Source organism: Eumetopias jubatus, unplaced genomic scaffold (assembly GCF_037043125.1).
Source record: "Eumetopias jubatus isolate StellerSeaLion01/CBP00866 unplaced genomic scaffold, mEumJub1_p1.0 scaffold_6, whole genome shotgun sequence".
Classification (NCBI taxonomy): Eukaryota; Metazoa; Chordata; class Mammalia; order Carnivora; family Otariidae; genus Eumetopias; species Eumetopias jubatus.
Genome location: NW_028274812.1, coordinates 19,918,655 through 19,946,272, shown reverse-complemented (window position 1 = coordinate 19,946,272; position 27,618 = coordinate 19,918,655). Strand labels below are relative to the sequence as shown.

At 39.7% G+C, this 27,618-nt stretch overlaps 1 protein-coding gene across 3 annotated transcripts in view; it reads left to right on the top strand.

Annotated features, from left to right (window-relative positions):
* GRM1 (glutamate metabotropic receptor 1) overlaps positions 1–27,618 on the top strand; it is a 432,450-nt gene that overhangs the window by 354,237 nt on the left and 50,595 nt on the right. For all 3 annotated transcript variants that reach the window (XM_028103377.2, XM_028103378.1, XM_028103379.1), the window contains exons 5-6: positions 3,843–4,011; positions 25,235–25,361. In XM_028103377.2, coding sequence (XP_027959178.1) covers positions 3,843–4,011; positions 25,235–25,361 — 296 coding nt within the window. The remainder of the gene's footprint in view (positions 1–3,842; positions 4,012–25,234; positions 25,362–27,618) is intronic.

The window sequence follows — 27,618 nt, the reverse complement described above, 5'->3', positions numbered from 1 at the left end:
GTCTGAGTCTGACACTTAAATTTTTTTGCCACATCATGTTGCCTTTTAGCTAATCCTAAAATTAGGCAAAGATGTTGGCAGCCTGCTTAATGTCATTTCAAAGGTACTGTTAGAGACTAGCTGACCCTAAGTAATTCCCAACATATCTCTTCCTTTCATGTAAGCTTAAAGTTCTGTGTTCAGACAGTGCTCAGACAATATTCAAATAATGATGAATTTATCAGATTCCTTCCAGGCTGCCAGTTAGGTAGGAGGAGATGTAGATCCAAATGTGAGTGGAGTGGATGGAATGATTTAGGGCCTAGGGATGTGGAAAGCTTCCAGGTGCCGGGCACTCAGGGAAACAGTACCAGAAGGAACAAATGGACCTGAGTGCTCAGAACACTGAGCACTCTCTCCTTCAAGCCCATGGTTGTCATCCTGGGTTCCACTGGAAACTAGGCTCCATAAACTGTTAGATTTGGAATGGAAACCTACCTTCATGATTCTCTAAGACGACATACACAGTGTGCCCAGTACAGGACGAGATGCCTTTTAGACACTCCCTGTGTACGAGTTTCCTCCTGCTCTCTTTATTTGTAAGTTATCCAAAATATAGGCACGCAGTTTTAGCTTGTTTTTCCTCCATGTGTAATTACATATTCAAATCATGAGCTTTCCCCTGGGTTCCTTTTCAAGGATCACTTCCTCATGCTTGAAACTGGTCAGCTTAATCTGTGTTCAGTTTGTTTTAACCACCTCCCTCTGCTTCCATCCCCTCTCATACCACCATTCATGCTCTTGGTCCCTCTTGTAATTATTTTAGTTAATCATCATGCAACATAAACTGAGTGCATCCAGAGGATGCTATAAAATTGTAATTTACAGCATGAGGATATTCCAAATGAATGCCAACATGCCGAGAAGGGACTCGGGTCAAGAGAAAAGAGCCGTGTTCGTTAACACACATAGCACAGGGGAAGGCCTCTGTTTAGTATCTCAGCTGTTTTCCCTTGGTATCGTTCAGTATTTTTGTCCTCTGGCTTTTGGAACTTTTTGAAAAATGTGTTTTCATGCCAAAATATTATGAATTTTTCAGTTTCTAAATGCTAATGAAGTGTGAACTGATTTCTCCTATTGAAGAGCAAGCGAGGGTTGAAATAAGTCTTAGGAAACTTGATGTGGTTTTGGAATATAAGTGAGGTTCAGTGGGGTGGAATCCTGAGCCAATGACCAAGAAAGAATTCTTGAGACATCTTTGGTGCGAAATGGTGGTTTATTAAAGCACAGGGATAGGACCCGGGGGCAGAAAGAGCTGCTACAGCAGGGTTGTGAGGGGTGGCTGATTATATACTATGGAGTTGGGGGAGGTAAGGGAAAGGGAGGTTTCAAAAGGATTTTCATATGTTAAAGAGGACTCACAGGATACCAGAGCCCTTGCCATTGTCAAGTTAAGGTTATTTTTCCCTCTAGCAAGGCATTAACATTAAGATAGTTGGGAGCTTCCTGGAAGAACCTTATACTCTGCCCACTTCAAGTATCTGTCAATGGGCTGCAGGTTATAAGGACATTTAATTGTATGTACATTTCCTTCTGGAAGCTAGGTTATTGATAGAAATGCTTTGTTCTTATAGATTGCTAAGACATTTGTAAATTGAGGGAGACTCATGTCTTGCAGGATTGTGATCTCTACAAGTTAACTATTTGTTTTTCCTTAGCTTTAGGGTATCCAGGAGTGCATGAGGAATGTCACATATATCCCATCTGAGGGGGGTGGTTTGTAGGGTGTCAGCTTCTGCTTTGTCCTCAGCTTGCCTTCTGTTTCCTCATCAAACTGTTTTATAGGAAAAAGATACCCTAAAGCTAACATTGTCCCAAAGTCTTCATTGAAAGTATGTAAGGAGAGTCAGTAACAATATGGGGTAAAACATAAAAATTAAAGGAAGTGAAAAAGGAACTATTCACCAAACATTCACAACAGGTTCTATAACCATGAGTTTAAAATGGAAGAATATTGGAGGTGTAGATTAGCATCATTGGTCAGCAAGATGAGTAGGAGCCATCAGCCCACACTTAATAGCTACTTGGATTTCCCTCAGAGAGCTACTCTGAGGAACATGCTGGGATGGCTCCACAACAAGAAGAATGAGAACCTTTATTTATTAGCCAAAAGTCAGAACAGCAAAGAGATGAATAATGTGCTCTAGGCGTGCCATTTTCTCTTCTCATCTGGTAGGTTCCTTTTTCCTGGAAAAGTAGGGGAAAAACTTCCTTTCTTCTCCCAGAGTCCCCTTTCCCTTTAGAGAAATTGCCAGAATGTGGATATGGAGAAGCCACTAGCTACCCTGTGAATGGCAGAATTAATTTGCACATTAAGAACAGACAGAAAAGCCAACAAAGGATATTAGTTGTCTAGACAAAGAACTAAGTCAGATATAGCCAATAGGTTTTGGATGCCAACTAAGGTTGACAATAGCTTCCTGGAGTGCTGGGCTGAGGAGGACTCTGAGTGTGAATCAGGTTTAGAGAGAAAGAATTGCAAAATGAATTAGGTAAGCGTGTTGGGGGTTGAGAGGGGAGGAAGAGGAATACATGTTAGGTAATTGCCATCTATTTCTTCAGGTCAAGCACAAAGAGCAAGAGACCATGCCTCTTATATTCTAGTGCAGGACAGTGAGAACTGCACAGGTACTGCAGCAAAAAGAGTCCCATTTTGCAGAGCCAGTAAGGGGGAATCAGGAATACATTTTTGGGAAACTGCCACATGAGTTGTAGCTTACTTGGAGTTAATAGCAACATGGAGAAGAGATTGAAGAATGCCAGAGGATTTCCAATGACTGTGAGAGAGACAGCTTTTGTTCTCCAGTTTTCTTCTGGTAGTGAAAATAACCAGAGTATTTTAGGGCATTCATAGTAATACAAATATGAATGATATAGTGATATTGCCTTACATATGCATTTGTCCCAGTTGTGAAATCGTTTTTTTACATGACTTATATTAATTAATCCCCACAAGAACCCCGGAACCTTTAAGAGTTTAGTGACATTCCTAAGTAGTATAATCTACTGCTAAAATGTTAGAAAAGAGATTCTAGCTTATGCATTCTAATGTCAAGTCCTGTGCTCTTTTCATCGCTTTGGAGAATGTTCTCCATTGCCAACATTGAAAAATGATGAGGTCTGTCCCCCAGAGCACACTCAAGCTGCAGTGAGGATTTCAAAATGTAGATTTTTCCATAGTGTAGTATTGCAGCATTTGAAATTACTGGAATATCTGACACTGATTATTTAGATTCAGAAATGTTTGTCCTAATCAAGGAAGAGACCAGTTTAAATGTCAGTGCTCAAGATGTTAAATCCTCAACATCCTTGTTAATTAAAGCTGTGTTTCTCAGATTTCTTGCTTTATTAGCACCTAAAATAGTTTCCAGACTTGGTAAAACTCACTTCTTTTAATCCAGCGTGATGAAAATGACAACTGATTGTGAAAAAGGACATTAGAATGAAATTAATCAAGTTAAGAAATTAATGTTCTCAAGAATCATGACTTAGTGAATAATGATTTGAAGGAGATGGTATTCAACTGAGCACACATAAGATTATTTGGGGGGAGAATAAGCAAAGAGAAAAGTACAAGAGTAATACATTCTTTAGCAGATATGGACAATACACAGAGACTACAGAGTGAAACACACATTTTGGAAAATCAGAGGAAACATTAGAAACGAAATAAAATATTGACAGGCCTTAGGACGTGGGATGATTCTTGCTCTTATCTCCCTTCTATTATCTGTTTACCAAATTTCTTTGTTTTCTGCATCATGTCCATACTCTCCAAGACACATGTGTTGTTTTCTTTGTAGGTATGATATCATGAATCTGCAGTACACAGAAGCTAATCGCTATGACTACGTACATGTTGGAACCTGGCACGAAGGCGTGTTGAACATCGATGATTACAAAATCCAAATGAACAAGAGTGGAGTGGTACGGTCTGTGTGCAGTGAGCCTTGCTTAAAGGGTCAAATTAAGGTAAGCCAGCCACAGATGCATTCTTGGACAGGAGGAGGCCACCTGCATGGGCCTATGTAAAGAAAAACAGACATTTTTCTTAGACAAGACTGTCCAGAAAGGGTGTGTCAAGCGTTTAGCTAAAATTGGAAAAACAAAGAAAGATTAGGAAATGAAATAGGCAAACCATTCGAATATTTAAGAATAGTCCTTATTTGAATCGCAGTGATGAGCCGGAATCTTCAACCCAATATAGAAAGCAAGGGGACAAATACTTGAATTAAAAATTGAAACAGAAGTAAATGTGGAAACCAAAACCAATGATACTGCTTAGTCAGAGTTGTAGCTATTGTTAAAGAAAGCAGAAGCTGAACAGTACAAAATAAGCATGTAATGAACATAAAAGAAGTTGAAATGTGCTAACACAGAAGCTGCTTATTGTTTCTCTTTTGACCACCACATTCTTTGATTTTCCTGAAATTGGCATTTTGTAGCCAAGAGAGAGTCCTCACTTCCTAATTATTCTTAGAAGCTTTTTTTTATCAGCCTGGGGCAAGTGAGTAACCACAGTATTGCTGTATGCATAACAGTAGAGTAAATAAACATCAAATATTGAGCCTTTGGCTGGGTGAGCTAGAGAGAATTCTCAGTGAAGAAAGCATGGAAATAGCCCTCCCTGCATCCATGCTATTTAAAACCAAACACTATGGTGCACTAGGAAATCGAGCATGGGGCAGTGATGGCCAACTGGCAGGAGGATGGATTAAATGACCTGCTAGGTCTCTCCCCTCTCTAATTTGCTGTGATTCAGCTCTGGGAGCAGACAGGCTGTCACGTAAATGTCACATGGCACAGCTGGGCTGGAGTAGACGCTGTGGGAGGCCTGGCCCCTCCGGCCATGCCGCCCCACCACCTGCCCTTCCTGGGAGCTGTGCACCGCCCCTGCAGGGAGAAGCCCTGACAGGTACACTGAGGGGTCTGGGAGTGTGCAGAAGTGCTGCTGCAGAAACTGGAAGAGCCTCACCTCCACTGGTCAGTGAAGGCAGAGGATTTGGAAATTGCAACATCTTTTTGAAGAGCTGTCATGATGGACTCAAACTCTCAGTGATACAGGCCACTTTGAGGAAGCAACAGACTTCTGAGACAATTCACCCCAGTTTGTTTGATTGAAGGGTTGATTGATTGCATTTTATTTTTTTTATTAGAGTATAGTTGACACACAAGGTTACATTCGTTTTATTCACCCTAGTTTTAAATATCTTGTGACTTCTATGGAGATGTGATATTAAAAGTACGTAATAATTGTCATGACAACTAACCAATCAGACTGGACTCCTTCCTGGTGCTGTGACAGGGTCCTGGAGGCCTCCTGCCAAGCCCAGGGTTAGTCCTTGGATCTTGGGAAGATATGGGCGAGGAGTCCTGTAAGGCTGGAGTAGCATGGGGCATTCAGGAGGCTCGAAGAGACCGAGTTTCTCTGCACAGAAGTGTTTCAGCAGTGTAAGCATGGCTGCAACCACACCAGTGTGTATGGGCTCCTCCCCAGGAATCCCATTTCTGATTCTTGTCCTGATGAAATTCTTTCACATGAGGCTGTCTGGTGGTTTAAAATCCAGAGGCCCATAACTTCTTGACTATTTCCACGAGATGCCAGACCACTGGATTCTATGTTTGTCATCCTTTCTGGATGGTGGGGAAATAGGACATCTGAGACAGAGGTCATACCATCGGGACAAAAGAGAAGCCCTGAGCTCATGGACTTCTGTGACTCAAAGAGTATCACATGTCTGGCTCAAGCCTTTCCAGCTTGTGTGTTAGCATTGTCTATGCCTCACACAACCACTGTAAAACAGTTTATAGAACTACAAAGTTGGGTTTTTCAGAGTATAAGAAAAACAAACCAACCAACCTGGCAAGAGAAAACAAATTGTTCTAAAGATTCTCTGAACTCCAGCCGCCTTTCACAATTCCCTGCTATCCCTGTGATTGCTGGCAGGCCATGGATGGGGGCTCACATACCATGTGGATTCTGCTTTGTACATTCCAGAAGAAAGGCCTTTCCTCCCTGAGTTCAGAAGAAAGGCTGTCTGCATACATCTCTATGCCTGGATACTAAAGTATTTCTGGCAACATGTTTGCATTACACCCATGCAGTGTTTGTTATTGAAGGAGATCCCAGAAATCATCTCAGAGCCATTATAGAGCACTCACTATAAATGCAAATCTCTTGGGGTCTAATTTTAGAACTGTTTTGTACCCTGCAGGAGGAAAATATGCCTGTTCTCAATGGCACCTGGAGTGGAGGTTGGGGTGGTGGTGGAATGTTTGTTTGTTTCCCTTAAGTACCAAGGGAGGTATGGAAACAAATGAAATCTGAATCCCATTTACCAAATGATAGCACTTATATTCTTACACCACCAATTTGCCACCTACCAGGCCCAGGATACAGAGAGCCAGATCCCTCAGTAGCCACTACAAAAACAGGAGAGAGGCAACAACGAGCAAGGTGATTGTAGGACTTGCACTTGCATTAACTGGGAAATACACTGTTTAGAAAAGGAGTACTCATTTTAAATATCAAATGCCATTTAAAGTGCTAAAATAAATGATTTGACTCTTTTTGTGATAACCCATAGAACTCTTTTATGGTAATTTCCCTCAAAGTAGTTAAAAGTCCAGTTTTCTTATGTTACTGATTTTTAGAAATATAAATATAATATCTTACACATATAATATCTTACAGAAACAAATTTATTTTAACCATTCCATAAACATAGTTAAATAAAATCAAACTTTTTATGGTTGTGTGTTATATTAATCAGGGTTCAGACAGGAAAAAAAGAACCCTGGCCAGGTTGTTTGATAGAGGGAATTTAATATAAGAAATTGGTTATGTAAGTGAACGAGGGTGCCCAGGGCACCTCAGAGTTGACCAACAGCAGGAATCATCCTCACCCCGGGCCAGAGGGACACAAGGAGGAGTCACAGCCACTCCTGAGATGACCCGAGAGGATACCGTGGCTTCTCTTCTTTCCTTCTCTTCGGTTTCCCATTAGGTCCTTGCATTTTGCCAACACCATCCAACACATTGGCAAGAAAGCCTGGACGATGTAGTTCACAGGTTTCCTGGAAACCTTTAAACTAAGCAAGGCTTAAGGGCTAGTGCATTACTGGGAAATAGGATCTCAGAGATGCAAGAGTGAAGGGGAAGGGGAAAGGAGCCACGGAAGCGTGGAAAAATGCCAGCACCACCATCATCCCTGAGGTAATGCTCTACTGAGCTGGACGCTACTCCACTGAGTACAGCTAGTCTTTCAGCCTCACAGAGATCTCTGGACAGGCCACTCGCACTGCCTCCTGAAGCAAGGAGGGGAGAAGGGTGTGTGCACCTGTGCCATGGCAGTTTCTGCTGACTGTGGTCAAAGTTTGTTCACAGGAAGTGACACCATCTGATCCCTTTAGGCAGCTACTGGGGAAGCCAGAATCTCTGTCCCATTCCATGGTCCTTTTTCAGATTAGAAGCGGTCAGAGGACCAAAGCCTCTGTAGATCCCCTGCAGTCTGGTCTGGCCTTCTGTTGTGCTGAGTACAATGGAGCCATTCTGAAACCCAGTGATGGAGTCACGGGAGAGACAGACAGGCGGAGGTGCCAGAAATGAGGCAAGAGTGACAGAGGCTGAGGTAGGGGTTGCAGAAGATTCCAGGACTTTCCAAGAGCCAGTGGCCAAGGGCCTAAGAGACAGGCTTGAGGAAGAGGATCTGAGGCAGCATACAACGTGTGGACAATGTATCTGCAAGCAAACACCAAGGGCCTGGCATGTGTGGTGGTCTCCTGTACCAAGCGTGCAGCGATTTTTCTTGGTGTGGTGAAGGGCAGGAAAGAGCCGAGAAGGGGCAGGAAGGTGAAGGGGGGCAGTAAAAGGAAGAAGGGGGACAATAGAGATCAGAGACGAAGGTTTATCAAGCATATTCTTGTGCAGGTACAATAATAGGTGCATTACAGTCACCATTTTAATTATTCCTTAAAACAACCCTTTTAAAGCTGATACTCCCCCCCCGCATTTTGCAGATTCCTCAATCTGAGGCCCAGAGAGGCTGAGTCACTTGGCCCAAGCTTTCTCAAGCTAGAAAGTGCCAAAGCTGGGCTCGGAGCCAGCCCAGAGCTCTCATCATCCCACCGCCTCAGGTGGTTTAGCTACCTGTCATTAGAGGACCCAGTGTATCTCTTACAAATGCAAGTCTCAGTTGCTAAGCCTTATTTTCTCAGTAGTTGACAATAAAATTATAAATAGAGTTCTACTTTAACAGGGAATAGAATCTAGAATTGAAGAAGCAATATTAGCAAAGGAGCTTGGGAGAGTTTAATAGAAACAGGGAAACTGGCGACAGAGTCGAGGGAAAGGATCCTGCAGATTATTTTCAGTGGCTCCTATTCTTTCTTTTCCTCTCCTTTCTTTTTTCCTCCCCTTAAGTTTGGGTTCTTTACTTTGAGAGGATGTCTTTGGGGCTAAGGGGTTGAGCATGAGGAACGGAGAGCCCTGATTCCTCCTGTTCTTGCCCAGCCAGTCAAAACAGAATTCTGGAGAAATTACATGAATGTAATAGAATACATCACAAGTGTGTCCTCATTTACACATGCCATATTGTCATATAGTAAAATACACCTTACATACGTACAGAAAAGCCCAGGTACACTTATCTTACAAACTACAGGCTTTGGAATTAGGTTAGCTAATTTCCTTTCAAGGGATAAGTCTGATTCTTTTCCATTTGTTGGCATTTTCTATTGGAGAGATAAAAGTTTAGTTTCAAAAGTGTTAGCAGTGTGAACCTCAGAAGATTGCTTAACTTAAAACTGCCAAAGCCCCTTGCTCAGCTTCAGCTTCCATGTCCCTCTGTTTCCCATTCCAGTTAGATCAGCAAAGAGGCCAAACCACGGATTTGTTGAGTATCAAACTAAAAGGGACATGTTCATTTTCACTGTGATCCAAGATGTCTTCAAAGATGAAAGGATGCTAGGACAGTCTATTAAGAAACCATTTATGGGGCACCTGGGTGGCTCAGTTGTTAAGCGTCTGCCTTTTGCTCAGGTCATGATCCCTAGGTCCTGGGATCGAGCCCCATATCGGGCTCCCTGCTCCGCGGGAAGCCTGCTTCTTCCTCTCCCACTCCCCCTGCTTGTGTTCCCTCTCTCACTGTGTCTCTCTCTGTCAAATAAATAAAATCTTTAAAAAAAAAAGAAACCATTTACATTGACCTTTAATTGGAATTATGTGTCCTTAGATTTAATAATGCCACAAGCATGATTAGATAATGCTGCTAGAGGCGTTTGTCTCTCGGTTTTTCTGTAGCTAAGTATAGCTACTTGAGAGAAGTTGCCAATGTAGAAAACTTATAGTTTCTAATAATATCCTTCTTTTAAAAATATGATTGCTAATATAAATTTTCACATTGACACTATCACCTTTCAGCATAGGCCAGTGATTAAAAAGCAGCCACTTTGTTGTAGATCTTTTACTTCAAGACTCTGCAGGGATTAGGGATGAGAGCCTCACATTCCAGAATATTTGTCATTTTTAGCAACCGGATATCATCCCTTTAATGCCTGCTGTTAAATCATTCTTTCCGTAGCCTCTTTAGCATCATTTTCCTCTTCCTCTGTAGATTTTCCTGCTCTCTATATTTACAGTTGCTTACTTAGCCCAATCCCAGCATTATTCTGCAAGGGATGCTGTCTCTCTGAAAGACTGGATACCGATTTTGGCCCAAATCGTCAAGCAGTTAGTATTACCCTACCTTTCCAAATGATAAGAAAATAAATGTGATAAGGATGAATTTTATATGATAGAACATATATTATTTGCCAACAATCCTTCCTATTACTTTATGCAGAAATAACTACAGGAAATAGATGTGTCTTGAGTCCATGCTATTCAGTATCAAAGTTGAAAAGAAAATGTAGGCACATCATAATGTTTGTACTTGAGGTTATAACATACCTGCCAATATCACAATTAAATATCCTCAGGGAGAGGGGTGCAGAGCAAGATGGCAGAGGTGTAGGAGACCTGGATTTCGTCTGGTCTCAGGAATTCAGCTGGTTAGGGATCAAACCGTTCTGAACACCTACTAACTCAACAGGAGATCGAAGAAAAGAATAGCAACAACTCTCTGAAGAGAAAAGCGACCACTTTCTGGAAGGTAGGACATGCGGAGAAGTGAATCTGAGGCGATATTTGGGAGGATAGACGGTGGGGGAGGGGGCCTCCGTCGGCTGCTTCTGGCAAGTGATAGAGCTGTGGAGCACAAAATTGGAACGTTTCCAAGTCAGCTCCGTGGAGGGATGTCACTCCAGTGGCTAAGTGGGGGGTGGAACCCTCGCGGGACAGTGTGGTCTCAGGACCCTGAAAGGGTCACAGAAAGACCGGGGGTGTGGCAGAGTTCCTGGGTATCAGAGCGGGGAAGCCGGCGGCAGAGACGGAGCCGAGGCGCAGGCTCTGAGCTCGGGGTTGCCATAAACTGTGATCGGCGATACACTTGGGCCACTGCTCCTCCAGCAGGGAGCCAACAAGCGGCAGATCCGGGGAGACGCCCCTTCCTCCCCTGGGAGGAGCGGCGCGGGAGCGCACTGCAGGGATCTGCTGGGTTTGGAGACTCCGCACGGGGTCAGGGGCCAGAGATAGAAATGCTTGGTCACAGGCTGGGTGAGCACGGAGTGTGAACGGAGGCCGGGGAGACAGTAGTGATTGACTGCTTTTCTCTGGGGGCACACTGAGGAGCAGGGCCCTGAGTTCTCGGCTCCTCCAGGGCGGAGATTGGGAGGCCACCATTTTCACTCTCGTCCTCCAAAGCTGTACAGAAAGCTTGCAGGGAACAAAAGCTCCCGAGAGCAAACCCCAGCAGATTACTTAGCCCACCCCTGGCAAGGGCAGGACAATTCCCCCTCCAGCAAAGACATTTGGGAACCACGGCAACAGGCCCCTCCCCCAGAAGATCAGCAAGCACAGCCCGCCAAGACCAAGTTTACCAATCAATAAGAACGGCAGAACTCCAGGGCTAGGGGAATACCGAACATAGAATTCATGGCTTTTTTTACCATGATTCTTTAGTCTTTCAAAGTTAATTTTTTTTAACTGTCTTTTTTTTTTAATTTTTCTTTTTCCCTTTTTCATCCAACATCTTATCAATCCCCTTTTTAAAAAAACATTTTTATTTTTCATTTTTAGAGTCATACTCTATCCCTTCATAGTAGTTACCCTTATTTTTGTCATATACATATAAGTTGTTCTCTCTTTAAAATTTTGAGATACAGTTTCTTCTAACACATCAAAATACACCCTAAGATCTAATCTATGACTTTGTTCTAGTCTCCTGCCTGATCACATTCTCTCCCCCTTTTTTTTTTTCTTTTTTTTAAATCCTCCTCTTTCTTTTTTCAAACAACTTCTTACCCTATCAATTCCTTTTATAAAATTTTTTATAATTTTCATCTTTACAGTCATATTCCATCCCTTCATCGTATCAACGCTCATTTTGTACATATATAAGTCTTTCTTTCTTTAAAATTTTCGGAGGCACCTTCTTCTAACAGACCAAAATACACCCAAAATCTAGTGTATGGTACTGATCTATGCACCAGCCTGATCATATTTGATCATATTCTGTTTTTTTTTTTGTTTTGTTCTGTTTTTGTTTGTTTTTATCTTTTTCTTTTTTTTCTCTCTTTCTTCTTTCTTTCCCTTTCTTTTCCCCTGGTTTCAGGTCTTTTCTGATTTGTTTAGAGTATATTTTCTGGGGGCATTGTTACCCTGTTAGCATTTTGTTCTCTCATTCATCTATCTATTCTCCTCTGGACAAAATGACAAGATGGAAAAAAATCACCTCAAAAAAAAGAACAAGAGGTAGTACCGTCTGCCAGGGACCTACTCAATATGGACATTAGTACAATGTCGGACCTAGCGTTCAGAATCATGATTTTAAAGATACTAGCTGGGCTTGAAAAAAGCATGGAAGTTATTAAAGAAACCCTTTCTGGAGAAATAAAAGAACTAAAATCTAACCAAGTCAAAATCACAAAGGCTATTAATGAGGTGCAATCAAAAATGGGGGCACTAACTGCTAGGATAAATGAGGCAGAAGAGAGAATTAGCAATATAGAAGATCAAATGATGGAAAATAAAGAAACTGAGAAAAAGAGAGATAAACAACTACAGGATCATGAGGGCAGAATTCGAGAGATAAGCAATACGGTAAGATGAAACAACATTAGAATAATTGGGATCCCAGAAGAAGAAGAAAGAGAGAGAGGGGCAGAAGGTATATTGGAGCAAATTATAGCAGAGAACTTCCCTAATGTGGGGAAGGAAACAGGCATCAAAATCCAAGAGGCACAGAGAACGCCTCTGGAAATCAATAAAAATAGGTCAACACCCCGGCATCTAATAGTAAAACGTACAAGTCTCAGAGACAAAGAGAAAATCCTGAAAGCAGCTTGGGAGAAGAGATATGTAGCCTATAAAGGTAGAAACATTAGATTGGCAACAGACCTATCCACAGAGACCTGGCAGGCCAGAAAGGACTGGCATGATATAGTCAGAGCACTAAATGAGAAAAATATGCAGCCAAGAATACTATATCCAGCTAGGCTGTCATCGAAAATAGAAGGAGAGATCAAAAGCTTCCAGGACAAACAAAAACTAAAGGAATTTGCAAACATGAAACCAGCCCTCCAGGAAATATTGGAAAGGGTCCTCTAAGCAAAGAGAGAGCCTAGAAGCAGCATAGGCCAGAAAGGAACACAGACAAAATACAGTAACAGTCACCTTGCAGGCAATAAATTCATATCTTTCAATAGTTACCCTGAAAGTAAATGGGCTAAATGCCCCAATCAAAAGACACAGGCTATCAGATTGGATAAAATAATAAGACCCATCGATATGCTGTCAGCAAGAGACTCATTTTAGACCCAAAGACACCCCCACATTGAAAGTGAGGGGGTAGAAAACCATTTACCATGCTACTGGACACCAAAAGAAAGCTGGGGTGGCAATCCTTATATCAGACAAATGAGATTTTAAAACAAAGACTGTAATAAGAGATGAGGAAGGACACTATATCCTACTTAAAGGGTCTATCCAACAAGAAGATCTAACAATTGTAAATATCTGGCCCCTAACATGAGAGCAGCCAGTTATATAAGGCAATTAATAACAAAAGCAAAGAAACACATTGACAACAATACAATAATAGTGGGGGACTTTAACACCCCCCCTGACTGAAATGGACAGATCATCTAAGCAAAAGATCAACAAGGAAATAAAGACTTTAAATGACACACTGGACCAAATGGACTTCATAGACATATTCAGAACATTCCCTCCCAAAGCAACAAAATACACATTCTTCTCTAGTGCCCATGGAACATTCTCCAGAATAGATCACATCCTAGATCACAAATCAGGTCTCAACCGGTACCAAAAGATTGGGATTATTCCATGCATATTTTCAGACCACAATGCTTTGAAACTAGAACTGAATCACAAGAGGAAAGTCGGAAAGAACTCAAATACATGGAGGCCAAAGAGCATCCTACTAAAGAATGAATGGGTCAACCAGGACATTAAAGAAAAATTAAAAAAATTCATGGAAGCCAATGAAAATGAAAACACAACTCTTCAAAATCTTTGGGATACAGCAAAGGCAGTCCTAAGAGCAAAGTATATAACAATACAAGCCTTTCTCAAGAAACAAGAAAGGTCTCAAATACACAACCTAACCCTACACCTAAAGGAGCTGGAGAAAAAACAGCAAATAAAGCCTAAACCCAGCAGGAGAAGAGAAATAATAAAGATCAGAGCAGAAATCAATGAAATAGAAACCAAAAGAACAGTAGAACCGATCAACGAAACTAGGAGCTGGTTCTTTGAAAGAATTAACAAGATTGTTAAACCCCTGGCCAGATTTATCAAAAAGAAAAGACAAATGACCCAAATCAACAAAATCATGAATGAAAGAGAAGCGATCACAACCACCACCAAAGAAATACAATTATAAGAACATATTATAAGCAACTATATGCCAGCAAATTAGATAACCTGGAGGAAGTGGATGCATTCCTAGAGATGTATCAACTACCAAAACTGAACCAGGAAGAAATAGAAAACCTGAACAGACCTATAACCACTAAGGAAATTGAAGCAGTCATCAAAAATCTCCCAACTAACAAAAGCCCAGGGCCAGATGGCTTCCCAGGAGAATTCTACCAGACATTTAAAGAAGAATTAATACCTATTCTCCTGAAACTGTTCCAAAAAATAGAAATGGAAGGAAAACTTCCAAACTCGTTTTATGAGGCCACCATTACCTTGATTCCCCAAACCAGACAAAGACCCCATCAAAAAGGAGAATTACAGACCAATATCCTTGATGAACATGGATGCAAAAATTCTCACCAAAATACTAGCCAATAGGATCCAACAGTACATTAAAAGGATTATTCACCACGACCAAGTGGGATTTATCCCTGGGCTGCAAGGTTGGTTCAACATCCGCAAATCAATCAACGTGATACAATACATTAACAAAAGAAAGAACAAGAATCATATGATCCTCTCAATGGATGCAGAAAAAACCATTGGACAAAGTACAGCATCCTTTCTTGATCAAAACTCTTCAGAGTATAGGGATAGAGGGTATATACCTCAATATCATAAAAGCCATCTATGAAAAACCTACAGCGAATATCCTTCTCAATGGGGAAAAACTGAGAGCTTTCCCCCTGAGGTCAGGAAAGTGGCAGGGATGTCCACTATCACCACTGCTATTCAACATAGTATTAGAAGTCCTAGCCACAGCAATCAGACAACAAAAAGAAATCAAAGGCATCCAGATCGGCAAGGAAGAAGTCAAACTCTCACTGTTTGCAGATGATATGATACTTTATGTGGAAAACCCAAAAGACTCCACCCCAAAACTGCTAGAACTCGTACAGGAATTCAGTAAAGTGGCAGGATATAAAATCAATGCACAGAAATCAGTGGCATTCCTATACACCAACAACAAGACAGAAGAGAGAGAAATTAAGGAGTCAATCCCATTTACAATTGCACCCAAAACCATAAGATACCCAGGAGTAAGTCTAACCAAAGAGGCAAAGAATCTGTACTCAGAAAACTATAAAATACTCATGAAAGAAATTGAGGAAGACACAAAGAAATGGAAAAACGTTCCATGCTCATGGATTGGAAGAACCGACATTGTGAAGATGTCAATGCTACCTAGAGCAATCTACACATTCAATGCAATCCCCATCAAAATACCATCCACTATTTTCAAAGAAATGGAACAAATCATCCTAAAATTTGTATGGAACCAGAAAAGACCCCGAATAGCCAGAGGAATGTTGAAAAAGAAAAGCAAAGCTGGTGGCATCACAATTCCGGACTTCCAGCTCTATTACAAAGCTGTCATCATCAAGACAGTATGATACTGGCACAAAAACAGACACATAGATCAATGGAACAGAATAGAGAGCCCAGAAATGGACCCTCAACTCTATGGTCAACTAATCTTTGACAAAGCAGGAAAGAATGTCCAATGGCAAAAAGACCGTCTCTTCAACAAATGGTGTTGGGAAAATTGGACAGCCACATGCAGAAGAATGAAACTGGACCATTTCCTTACACCACATACAAAAATAGACTCCAAATGGTTGAAAGACCTAAACGTGAGACAGGAGTCCATCAAAATCCTAAAGGAGAACACAGGCAGCAACCTCTTCGACCTCAGCTGCAGCAACTTCTTCCTAGAAACATCGCCAAAGGCAAGGGAAGCAAGGGCAAAAATGAACTATTGGGATTTCATCAAGATTAAAAGCTTTTGCACAGCAAAAGAAACAGTCCACAAAACCAAAAGACAACCGACATAATAGGAGAAGATATTTGCAAATAACATATCAGATAAAGGGCTTGTATCCAAAATCTATAAAGAACTTATCAAACTCAACACCCAAAGAACAAATAATCCAATCAAGAAATGAGAAGACATGAACAGACATTTTTCCAAAGAAGACATCCAAATGGTCAACAGACACGTGAAAAAGTGCTCAACATCGCTCGGCATCAGGGAAATCCAAATCAAAACCTCAATGAGATACCACTTCACACCCATCAGAATGGCTAAAATGAACAAGTCAGGAAACGACAGATGTTGGTGGGGATGCGGAGAAAAGGGAACGCTCCCACACTGTTGGTGGGAATGCAAGCTGGTGCAACCCCTCTGGAAAACAGTATGGAGGTTCCTCAAAACGTTGAAAATAGAGCTACCATACGATCCAGCAATTGCACTACGGGGTATTTACCCCAAAGATACAAATGTAGGGATCCGAAGGGGTACGTGCACCCCGATGTTTATAACAGCAATGTCCACAATAGCCAAACTGTGGAAAGAGCCAAGATGTCCATCGACAGATGAATGGATAAAGAAGAGGTGGTATATATACACAATGGAATATTATGCAGCCATCAAAAGGAATGAGATCTTGCCATTTGCAACGACGTGGATGGAACTGGAGGGTGTTATGCTGAGCGAAATAAGTCAATCAGAGAAAGACATTATCATCTGACCTCACTGATATGAGGAATTCTTAATCTCAGGAAACAAACTGAGGTTTGCGGAGTGGGGGTGGGGTGGGAGGGATGGGGTGGCTGGGTGATAGACACTGGGGAGGGTATGTGCTATGATGAGCGCTGTGAATTGTGCAAGACTGTTGAATCACAGATCTGTACCTCTGAAACAAATAATGCAATATATGTTAAGAAAAAAAAGAAGATAGCAGGAGGGGAAGAATGAAGGGGGAGAAATCGGAGGGGGATATGAACCATGAGAGACTATGGACTCTGAAAAACAAACTGAGGGTTCTAGAGGGGAGGGGGGGGTGGGGGGATGGGTTAGCCTGGTGATGGGTATTAAAGAGGGCACGTTCTGCATGGGGCACTTGGTGTTATGCACAAACAATGAATCATGGAACACCACATCAAAAACTAATGATGTAGTGTATGGTGATTAACATTACAATAAAAAAATTTAAAGGGAAAAAAATAAATGTCCTCAGGGAGAAAAACAACTTTGATAATGTGATAGAATATGAAACATTGTTTTATGTGAAATCAGATAGATGAACTTTGAAAAGTGTTATCATTCCATTTATTTTGAAATGATGAAAACACTGCAAAACTTTCATCAAAATGTAAAATAACCAAAGAGAGGCTATAACATCATTTCCTTGTAATTCACCACCTGATGAGATACTACTATCACTTTGATCCCAATACGTGGGATTCAGAGGTTCAGGCAGTGGGGTGGGAAGAGCTCATATGATGCACCCTCTTGCACTCTTCCCTCCCTCACATTGAATCAGCTCACCTGCTGCTTTTCTTCTGGGTTACGTTATGGATCTTGCAGGACAAATTATTTTATGTTCAGTTTTTCCATCTGCATTTGCTTCAAAATTCAGAGTTCAAAGTGTGTCATATTGTAGCTGTACTTCTTCATACTTGTAGCTATTTTTGTTTTTATATCCTAGGCCATAGCATTTGGAATAGTTTCATTCTCCTCCTGTGCATGTGCTTTGAAATTGCTTGAGTATGCTGTCTTCCCTCCATGGCAGTAGGAAGAGGAATTTTGTCTTGAATTTTGTGGCAAGAGAATCATTTTAGACTGACATCTACCTCGAGCAAATGTTCCCACGGTGCAGTCATTACTCTCTGGTCACTACGTGGCTTGCACGGGTGTGTCATGGCCTAACCCCACCACCCACTCTGGATGTAATTCTGTATATCTGCTTGGAGCTTTCAGAGATTTTTTGAAGTTATCTCATGCCTACTAACTGTGAATTCTCTTTGGATACTTCCCATATCTCTAATGAGTATTTTTATTTTTGTTCAACTTTCTCCCTATTTGCTCATAATTTTGATCTAGTTAATACTTCCCTCATTTTTTCCTCACTTTCAAACATGAAAAAACACATTAACTTGACCACTCATACAGCCACCAACTACATTCAGTAACTATGAATCCTTCACTGTATTTTCTCTCCCCTCACCCTTCTCTTAATTTCTTTACCCTCATCTCTCTTTTTCTTTCCACTATGTTCTCCCTGAGGCATTTGAAAGTGAGGTACAAATATGAAACTCCATACCTTAATATGTCAGCTTGTGTTTTCTCAGAATAAGATTTTTCTCATACAACCGTGAGCCGAGCTAAGAAGTTAGCAATAACATCATCAACCACAACTGTCCCATCCACCTCTGCTTTCTCTTTCTCTTGTGAATCAAAGCAAACTACCCACTTAAACTGTTCATAGTTAATGTAGCCATTTTGGCAACCAGTGAAATGATGATACGGTTTGTCCATTATATAATACTTTCTAAATTCCACTGCAGGATGGCAAGATCTGAATATAAATTGCCCACGGGAATATATATATAAAAAAATTCTATCTGAGAAGGCTGTGATTACATACCAATGATATGATCTGCTCCAGTGACTAAAAACATATTGGCTACAATTTAAAAAAAAAAGAAGATAAAATACTTTTTTTTTGTATCTTATTGTACATGTGAAAACATGAAATTACTATAATCCCTCTGGTTGAGGAGGAAACTCTGCATGCCCTAGTCATAATGAGAAATTCATTGGAATTATTAATTTATCCACAGCCACTTTGAGTAATACCTACATCTTTGCCTCTCATACGTTGACCAGAGTCTATGCTGATCACATGTTTACTGAAGTTCTTGGCGAACACCCTAGCTTCAGACCCAGCCTGCCAGTTTTTGGGGATGAGTCCTGATAGGTACTGGGGCTAATCACATGATATTGGACAGTGACAGTGGCAGAAACAGGGCCCATTTGTTTTTGTAAGTAAACATTTATTGAAGTATAAGAATTTAAGGAGGCACTCACTCTCAAGGTTGTGCAAGTGCAGGGTGCATACTTACACAACCCTGAGGGAGAGTCTCTCTTTAAATGTGGCCCCTAGGTGCTACACTAACACATTACAATAGATTTTGAGCTCTTTAGCCTTAACAATCGGGTTTTTCAAAAATTTATCCCATGCATAGCACCATGTCTAGCTCACTGGGCCACTAAACAAAGGTTGATTAATTGAGTATATGTCTACCAACCTCTGAGATATAATTTTGGCTCTCAGAAAAATATGTCATTACCCTGGCAGCCACTGTGATACTGGGAAGAGCCTAGCTTTTGGAAATAACTGAAGATAACATTACTGAGATTTGCACAAGAGATGGATCCCTTCTGCAGTGACTTCCTCATCTGCAGAACACACATAATTAACTCCATCCCCTGGAGCAGTTGTGAAGGGTTAGTGTAATTCTGTACAGAGGTCCTAGGACATAGCCTGGTTCAATATATGTCTGCTCTTGTGATGATTTTATATTCCTATATCATTTTTATTATATTTTCCTTATAATAAATTATAATGTGGGGTTTTTTTTATTGGTATTTTTTATTTAGTTTTTGTAAGGTTTTCTCCATTTTACTCTTATTTTTCATTCTCTTTGAATTCATTTCCATTGCTTCTGTTTATGTCATAGTCTATATTATTTTCCTCTTTTCTTCCATCTATGTTATTGAGTAATTAATATGTGCCAAGAACCAGGCTAGTGATATAGGCAGGTTGGGTCTGAGGATCCAGAGGAGGGTCCCACAAGACCAGCTAAGAGGGCCCTTGGCTTGGCGCAGGATAGAAATCAAACATGAAAAAAACAAAACAAAACAAACCAGGAGCCAGAGAAAGTGGAAGAAGAGTTTATTGAATAGCGTGAGTGACAGAGAATAGCAGAGTATCTGGGAGACTCGGAAAGGAAGGGAGAATGAGTCTTGTCATTGTTTGGGGCTAGGGGTTTATATTAGAAAAGGATCTAGGGTACATGTTTCTTCAGAAATCCAGGGTAGGGTCAAATCGAGGTGAGTGTCAGGTGAACAACAGGTGTTATTCCATAAATTAGCGAAGCTAAAACTATTGATGCCAGTATCAGCCGAGGTTTGTTTGAAGCGAATGTCCTGGAACATGTTTGGGATCTGGCTTTTCTTAGTTGTTATTGGGGATTTGGGGCCTAGAACAAAATTCAGAGAATGATTAACTTTCTTTTTTCCCCCTTGAAATGAGAACAGAGCTTCGGTTATTTAGAGGCAAAATATGGAACATGAGTAAAAGAGGCCCAGAAAAAATCAGCAGAGATGGAGTTTTTCTGAAATGGAGTCCCTTCAGCTTCCGTACTTCACTAGTGCCGGGAATGCAAAGGAAACTTAAACATGGCCCCTTCCTTTGAGGAACTCAGTGCAGTGGGAGAAAAACATCCGTATTCAAGTTGACTGTTGCCCCAGCTCTCCTACAGGACATGGTAGGAACAGAGGAGGGCAGCGCTAACTCTTCTCTCATGCAGCTGATTCTCCAACAGTCCTAATTAGAGTAGACTCTGTTTCTTTATTCTGTTTAGTCTTTCAGACGTTTCTTTTCTGAAGAAAATTTTCTCTGTTTCCTCTGATTCACAGTTACCTTTCCTTCATTATATTCTCTTGGTGCTATTTATTTTCTTTCATTCTTTTTTTTTAAGATTTATTTATTTGAGAGAGAGCATGCATGCATGTTAGGGGAGAAGCAGAGGGAGGGGCAGCGGGAGAGAATCTCAAGAAGACTCCCCATGGAGTCTGGAGCCTGACAAGGGGCTCTGTCTCACAACCCTGAGATCAAGACCTGAGCAGAAATCAAGTCAGACACTTAACCAACTGAGCCACCCAGGTGCCCATATTCTTTTTCTAAATAAAACCTTAATTTAAAAAATCCATTTCAGGTTCCTTCAGAAACTTAGTCACAAAATGAACACTTGATTTCCTTGCATAAATACTTTAAGATTCCTACAGGGTCTGTGTAATTGAATCATGGCATTGTGTGTACCAGCAGCTCACCTGGTCTCACTAACAATAAACAGCACCATGTACACAGGACATAACAAGAATCAAAGCAGGTTCTGGGCCTTAGTAAGCCTTGTCCTTCAAGGGCAGTTTCAGTACAATATCAAAACTGTTATTGTGACTCAGAGCTATCATAAAAAGTGTTTGCTTGTGACAAAAGTGAAAAAATCCTTTATTCAGTTATTGAATATATACAATAGTAGTCCCCTCTTACTTGAGGATATGTTCCAAGACACCCTCCTCCTAAAACCACAGATAGTATCAAACCTGATATATACTATGTTTTCTCCTAGATTAACATAACTATGATAAAGTTCGATTTATAAATTAGGTACAGTAAGAGATTAACAACAGTAACTAATAATGACATGTAATAATTATAACAATATCCTGTAATAAAAGTTATGTGAATGTGGTCTCTCTCTCTCTTTCAAAATATCTTATTATACTGTATTCACCCTTCTTCCTGTGATGATGTGTGATGATAAAATGCCTATGTGATGAGATAAAGTGAGGTGAATGATGTAGGTAGGCACCGTGATGTAGTGTCAGGCTACTATTGATCTCCTGATAATATGTCAGGAGGATCATATGCTTCTGGACAAAGACTGACCATAGATCAGGAGGGGCCACTATACATACAAAAGAAATATCAGTAAGCATGACTCATATAAAAATACAGAAAATATAAAAATAATCAATAATATGCTGTTGGGAAGATTTGGATATAAATTAGAGACAATAACAAGAATTTTAAAAAACTGTATCTGAAAGAAACATATCTATTATATGGATATGAAAAAATTAGAGGACAAAATCTAGCTTGTAGTAATAAAAGACCAACTGTATTTTAGCTACTAGAGAATTATAAGTAAGGCAATGTTTGAAAGCATTTACTGCTTCAGAAATACTGTCTGGAGCTTGTGATGTATCTGCCCTTGAAAGTAGTGACACAGATGGACTGATGGAGAAAAGATGACATTCTAAATGGAAGGTAATAGTCATTCTTTCATTAAAACATATTTATTTGTTTACTATATGGTTCCATGTGAGGACCATGGATTAAAACACACACATATAAAATGCACACACACACATTCTTTCTTTTCTCTCTCTCTCTCTTTAAACTCTGTTCTCCAAAAAAATAAATAAACAAATAAAACTAAACTCTGTTCTCCAATAGCAGCCAGAATACTCCTTATAGAAAGCAAGTCAGATGAAACACAAATTCAATGATGTCTCTACTGTACTTGAAACCTCCCTCCAAAACAAATAAAACAAACAGTTATGTGGACATTAATGAAGACACAATGAGGGGCTGGCTGGCACAGAGGCTCTGTCCTCATTTGGAAGACTTATGTAAGAAATTAATAACAGACAAAGTAAGGTGCAGAAACAAGGACCAGGGACTAAGTGAATGCCTGACTGAAGAGCTTATATTGCAAAGGTATTGGAGCAGGGAGGCACTAAAGTTCTTTGAATGGCCTAATTGTAGTTTTTTAAAAAAGATTTTTTCAGTACCCATCCATTGGCTGCCTACTGTGTGTTTTTGGTACATATCTGTCCTTTGATGACTATGATCTGAAAACGATGAAAGTCAGCTTGGTCCCTTCTCTTGAGGAGCCCATGGCCTATTTGGGTGATCGTGGCAGCTGTATGCATGTTACTCTAGTGCAAGAAGAAATTAGAGCATGTTATATGATTAGGAGACAAGGACCAGAATTCAGGTGTAAAATAATAAAACTGCAGTCTAGAGGGGTGACTGAGAGATGGAAAAGACAAGTCAGGGCCTCCTGGGTGGCTCAGTCAGTTAAGCATCTGACTCTTGATTTTGGCTCAGATCATGATCTCAGGATTGTGGGAAAGAGCCCCCCACTGGGCTCTGCGCTGGGCATGGAGCCTGCTTAAGATTCTTTCTCTCTCCCTCTGACCCTCCCCACCCTCTCTAAAAAAAAAAAAGACAAACCAGATATTATAGATGTGTATGCCAAAAGTACACATACTTGGTGACAGAATAAAGAAGGAGTCATAAAATATAACTCTATTTAAGCAGCTCCATTTTCATTATTTATTAAAGGGATAGGCTAATCATTTATTCAGTCATAGAAAACCTAATTTTAAATACTTTCCAAGTGCCAGTTACTCACAGGATCTACCCTCACTATTCATCCTGCATAAATCAATTTGTTCAGCATTACCACCTTTTAAATGTGTTGAATTAGTAGCATTATTTTTATAGTAAAGAGAAAGAGACAAAGCTGACTAATGGGAGATACAGTATTTTGTGATGGCTTTTACTGTACTTTTATGCCAATTAAAATAAGAAAGCAGTATTCATTTACTCAATTTTTCTCATATCACTTAAAAAATTATTATCTGGAATGTAAATTTCCCATGCTTATTTTGAGGTTGCAGGGAGTTTTTTAAAAAAGACTTAATTTGATTTTACTTTCTGAAGTTATCTGAAAGTAAAAGAAAAAAAAGAAAACCTTTTACATTTTCTGAAAATATACTGTCATTTGATATTTTATATGTAATTCAAAGATAGGGGTATAAATTTTGACCTACTCTGTGAGAAGATAGTGTTTATTTTCACAAAGTCTAAAGTTTGTATGATTTTAAGGTATGGCAATGTTTAAAATTTAATTTCTGATTTTGCATATGAAAACATTTAATAATGTTTAATGTATTAGGGAAGAACTTGTGCTTCTAGCCATGAAAGCGTAACAGAGCCCAGACTGCCTTTTGGTGTAAACAACTACAAAACTTGACATAATATATGAAATTACTGTGTTCAGACATTGGAAAACAGTGCATGACCTTGATTCCAGGGAAGTGAAGGCAAATAAATAAGGTGAACCCTAAAATCACTCAGGCTTTCTGCCTGGAGGCAATTTCCTTATTGTTGTTCAGTGAAAGAGAACACAGAGCTTGGTGATCTTGATAATTTAAGAAGACAGAAAGTTTAGGAAGGCCATGGCAGTGAGAATTTGTTGTGTAGTGTAAGGGATAGAACTATTCAGAAAAAATGTCCTAGAAGTTAGCATACAGGTTCTCTTAAGCATTTGACTGAACACAAGTCTGCACATGAATAGGGCAGAATTCAAAAAGTTCAGGTGAAAAAAAAAATTACTGGGGAGCTGGAAACCCTGAACTTACGCAGATCCAAGAATGGTCTCATTTTCCACAAGCCGGAGTGGAGATACCTTGTTGAATACACAAGGAATTAAGTAGAAACCCCAGGTGGTCACACCTTAATAATGAGGCTTAGTTATTCCTAGAGTAGAGACTCTTCTAGACTTGTCCTAAAAGATTAAAAACAATGCTCACAAGCAGTCAGCTGCCTGCCGGAACAAAGGCCAATACTTCTTCAAGGAGAAACATCCAGCACACTATACCTTATGTACACAATGTCCAGCATCTGGTTAAATTTTCATTTCCAACCACACCAATGATTATACTAAATGTAAATGTATGAAACACTTCAATAAAAGGCAAAAGTTCTCAGACTGGAGATGAACACAAGATCTAATACATGCTGCTTACAAGAAAATCACTTTAAATGTTTTGACATTTTTTGGTATCCGGTCAAGCGAAATATGCTTAACAAACAGATTGAAAATGGGAGAAAGTTTAAACTACTCCAATAATGTATGATTCTTCAGTAATTTTGGACTAGTAATTTTTCTTCCAACAAGTTACATAATGTTTTAAGTTCACCAGAGCAAGTCACAGGGCCAATAATAGGGTTGACTTTCTTAGCCATCCTTCTGTTTTTATGTATATAAAGTTGCTCAGACTTTCATAATTATAAAATTCCATAATTCCTCAGATTTTACGAATTAATGAGAAAATATTACATAAGAACTTTTGTGGTTAAACATTGCTCTTTCAGAGAAGAAAAACTTCTTTTTATTTTTCTGGGGATAATACAAATGAGTATAAATAATAAAATTCAATGGTTTCATTTTATTTAACTCTGAAAAAGATAATGTTATCAATTCCCTTTATGAAAGACATTATTTTTGAAAAACCTCCAAACCCAGCATGGAATGAATTGAAATTCACATCTGAACTCTAAAGATAATCAGGTATATTCGAATGCATGTAGTTAAGGTTCCTCGGCATATAGGATATTTTGAAGAATTATTCTTTTTTTATTGTAGTATGAAAACAACTCCATATTGAAATAGAAGACTTTCTGGGGAGACCATCTTTAAGGCATATGGACTATCCCTGTGTTACAGGTCATACGGAAAGGAGAAGTGAGTTGCTGCTGGATTTGCACGGCCTGCAAAGAGAATGAATACGTGCAAGATGAATTCACCTGCAAAGCCTGTGACTTGGGGTGGTGGCCCAGTGCAGATCTAACAGGTAGGAAGTGCCTCACTTCAGACCTTGTCCCTAACTATGGGCCTTCTCAATATGCCCATTGTTTAAAATGTGAGCGAGCAGCTCATGTCTTTTTTGATGTTTATTTACAGTGAGCACTTTTTATTGCTCATGTCAAAGAGCACACAGAACCCTCTTATAAGTTTTCCATGATCCATATTGAAAGGCAAGTTCATTTAAAAAGAATTTCTTTTTATTATGAACATGTATTTTTTTTTAAATCTAAATAAAAGTGTATTAAATGAGTATTCTGGTGTACCAGTTGTTTTCTGTTTTTCTTTTTTAAAATTTTATTTGAAGATATTTCTAGTTACCTGCATTTATATTTAAAAACATTTCTCGAACATCTATGTGTGAGGCAGTATTTTTTTTTGCTTTAAATTTATATTGCTTTATTACTTTATTTTGCTTAAAACTTATCAGGGAAGAAACATGTAAAAATAATATAAAATTGTTATTAATATAAAAGAGATATTTATAGTGCATAAAATTTGTTAGGCAGATAAAGAGATGAAATTCCAGAGAAAAAGTAGAAGATGGGAAAATGAAAGCCTGTAACACATTTGGGGAAAACCACAAAATAAGTGTATGGGGTTGGTTGGTAGACACAAGGACCTAGCAAAGACCAGAAATGAGACTGGTAAAGTTGGTAACAAGCTTCTGCATGACGTTTTCCTGAGGGTTTGGACTGTGGCTTTAAGCACAGGAGAACCATTGAAGAATTTAAATTAGCAAATAATACCATGATATTTGTGTCTCAGAAAGATGCTCCTACTAGCAGTCTGAAGAGTGTAGTGAGACCAGAAGAAAAATAGAAGCTAGGAACTATTGCATTGGTTCAAGTGAGTAATTTCAGAGGGCATGGATGAAGGCAGCTGCAGCAGGAATGGATGAGTATATGAATGCAAGAGATGGTTTACTAGTAAAATCAATGGGTATCATATGGATGGATTATATGAGTTTGTAAATTTCATAAGAGCAATGTTCAAATATATGAATTTTGTTTTCCATGGATCCTGACATGAGCTCACACATGAGAGGTGTTTCACAAATACTTTTCACAAATTTTAAGAGTAATAGAGCCATAGAAACTGTCATCTGAGTACATAGAGACTTTGTCATGTGAGTAATCTCATCCCTCCTTTTAGAAAGGGAAGCTGAGGCCCAAAGAGGTGTACTTGTGTGCCCAAGGTCATGCAAATAGAAGCAAAGCCCAGTTCACTGACTCCTGATCCTCTGCCTCCCTGGGTGTTGTTGAAAATAATTAGGAAACATTTCTGATGGTTTTTTACTTTTTCATCTGTTCCCAAATAAGAATAGCAACTAAAAAATTGTATGACTTATTCAGAACACATCAAAAATGGCTGGGTAAGTAGAACCAGGTCACATAATGAAAATTTTACTTATTCAGTGAAAGTACTTGTAAAATGGTAATCTTGTTAGAAAAAGTTAATCTAAAATGAGTGTCAGAAAGCTTTTAGAAATTATTTAGTACAAAGACCTTTTTTAAAGAAAAGGAAGTTAGATTAGAATACATTTGAAGGTAAAAACTGTATCTCACTCATATTTTTATTCTGTCGCAGAAAACTGGTTTTCAACTTTAATATGCCTAAAAATTACCCAGGTATTACCCACTTGCAGAGATTCCTGTTCACTAGTTCTGAGATGGGACCCAGCAAATTCTGAGGCACCTGGTTCCTGTCGTATCCTGTGAGAAAAATTAATCTCTGGCTCATAGTCTAGTGCCTTGAATATAATAGCTGTCGATTAAATGTTCTATTGAGAGAAATAGAAAGAAGGGACTTCTGAGTTCATCCAGGTCAGTGCAATTGGTTAATAGAGAAGCCACTATGAGAATCCAGGGTTTTTATCCCTGGGTCTAACTTATCTCCTGGTTGCATGCAATAGACTGGCTTGGAAAAGCTTTTTCAGCCACTTTTGGACAACAAGGCTTCTCTCCCACTCATGCTATGCCTCTGTTCATATCTTTATCCTCCTTCATACTGTGTGCTTCCTGCTGGGCCTTTTTATATCACATAGGGGGTTGACTTACTAGTCAGCCCTCTCTGCTATTTGACTGAGACTACAGCTGACTGCGAAGGGCTCAGAGACAAAGCTAGCCTTTCTCAGGTTGATTTTAGAAATCAGAAGTCCTGGCTTTGAGGTGTAAGAATTTTCCTCTTGTCTACATTTTTTTGGGTTTCCCCAAACTTTTCCTACTGCTCCATTTTTACTTTGA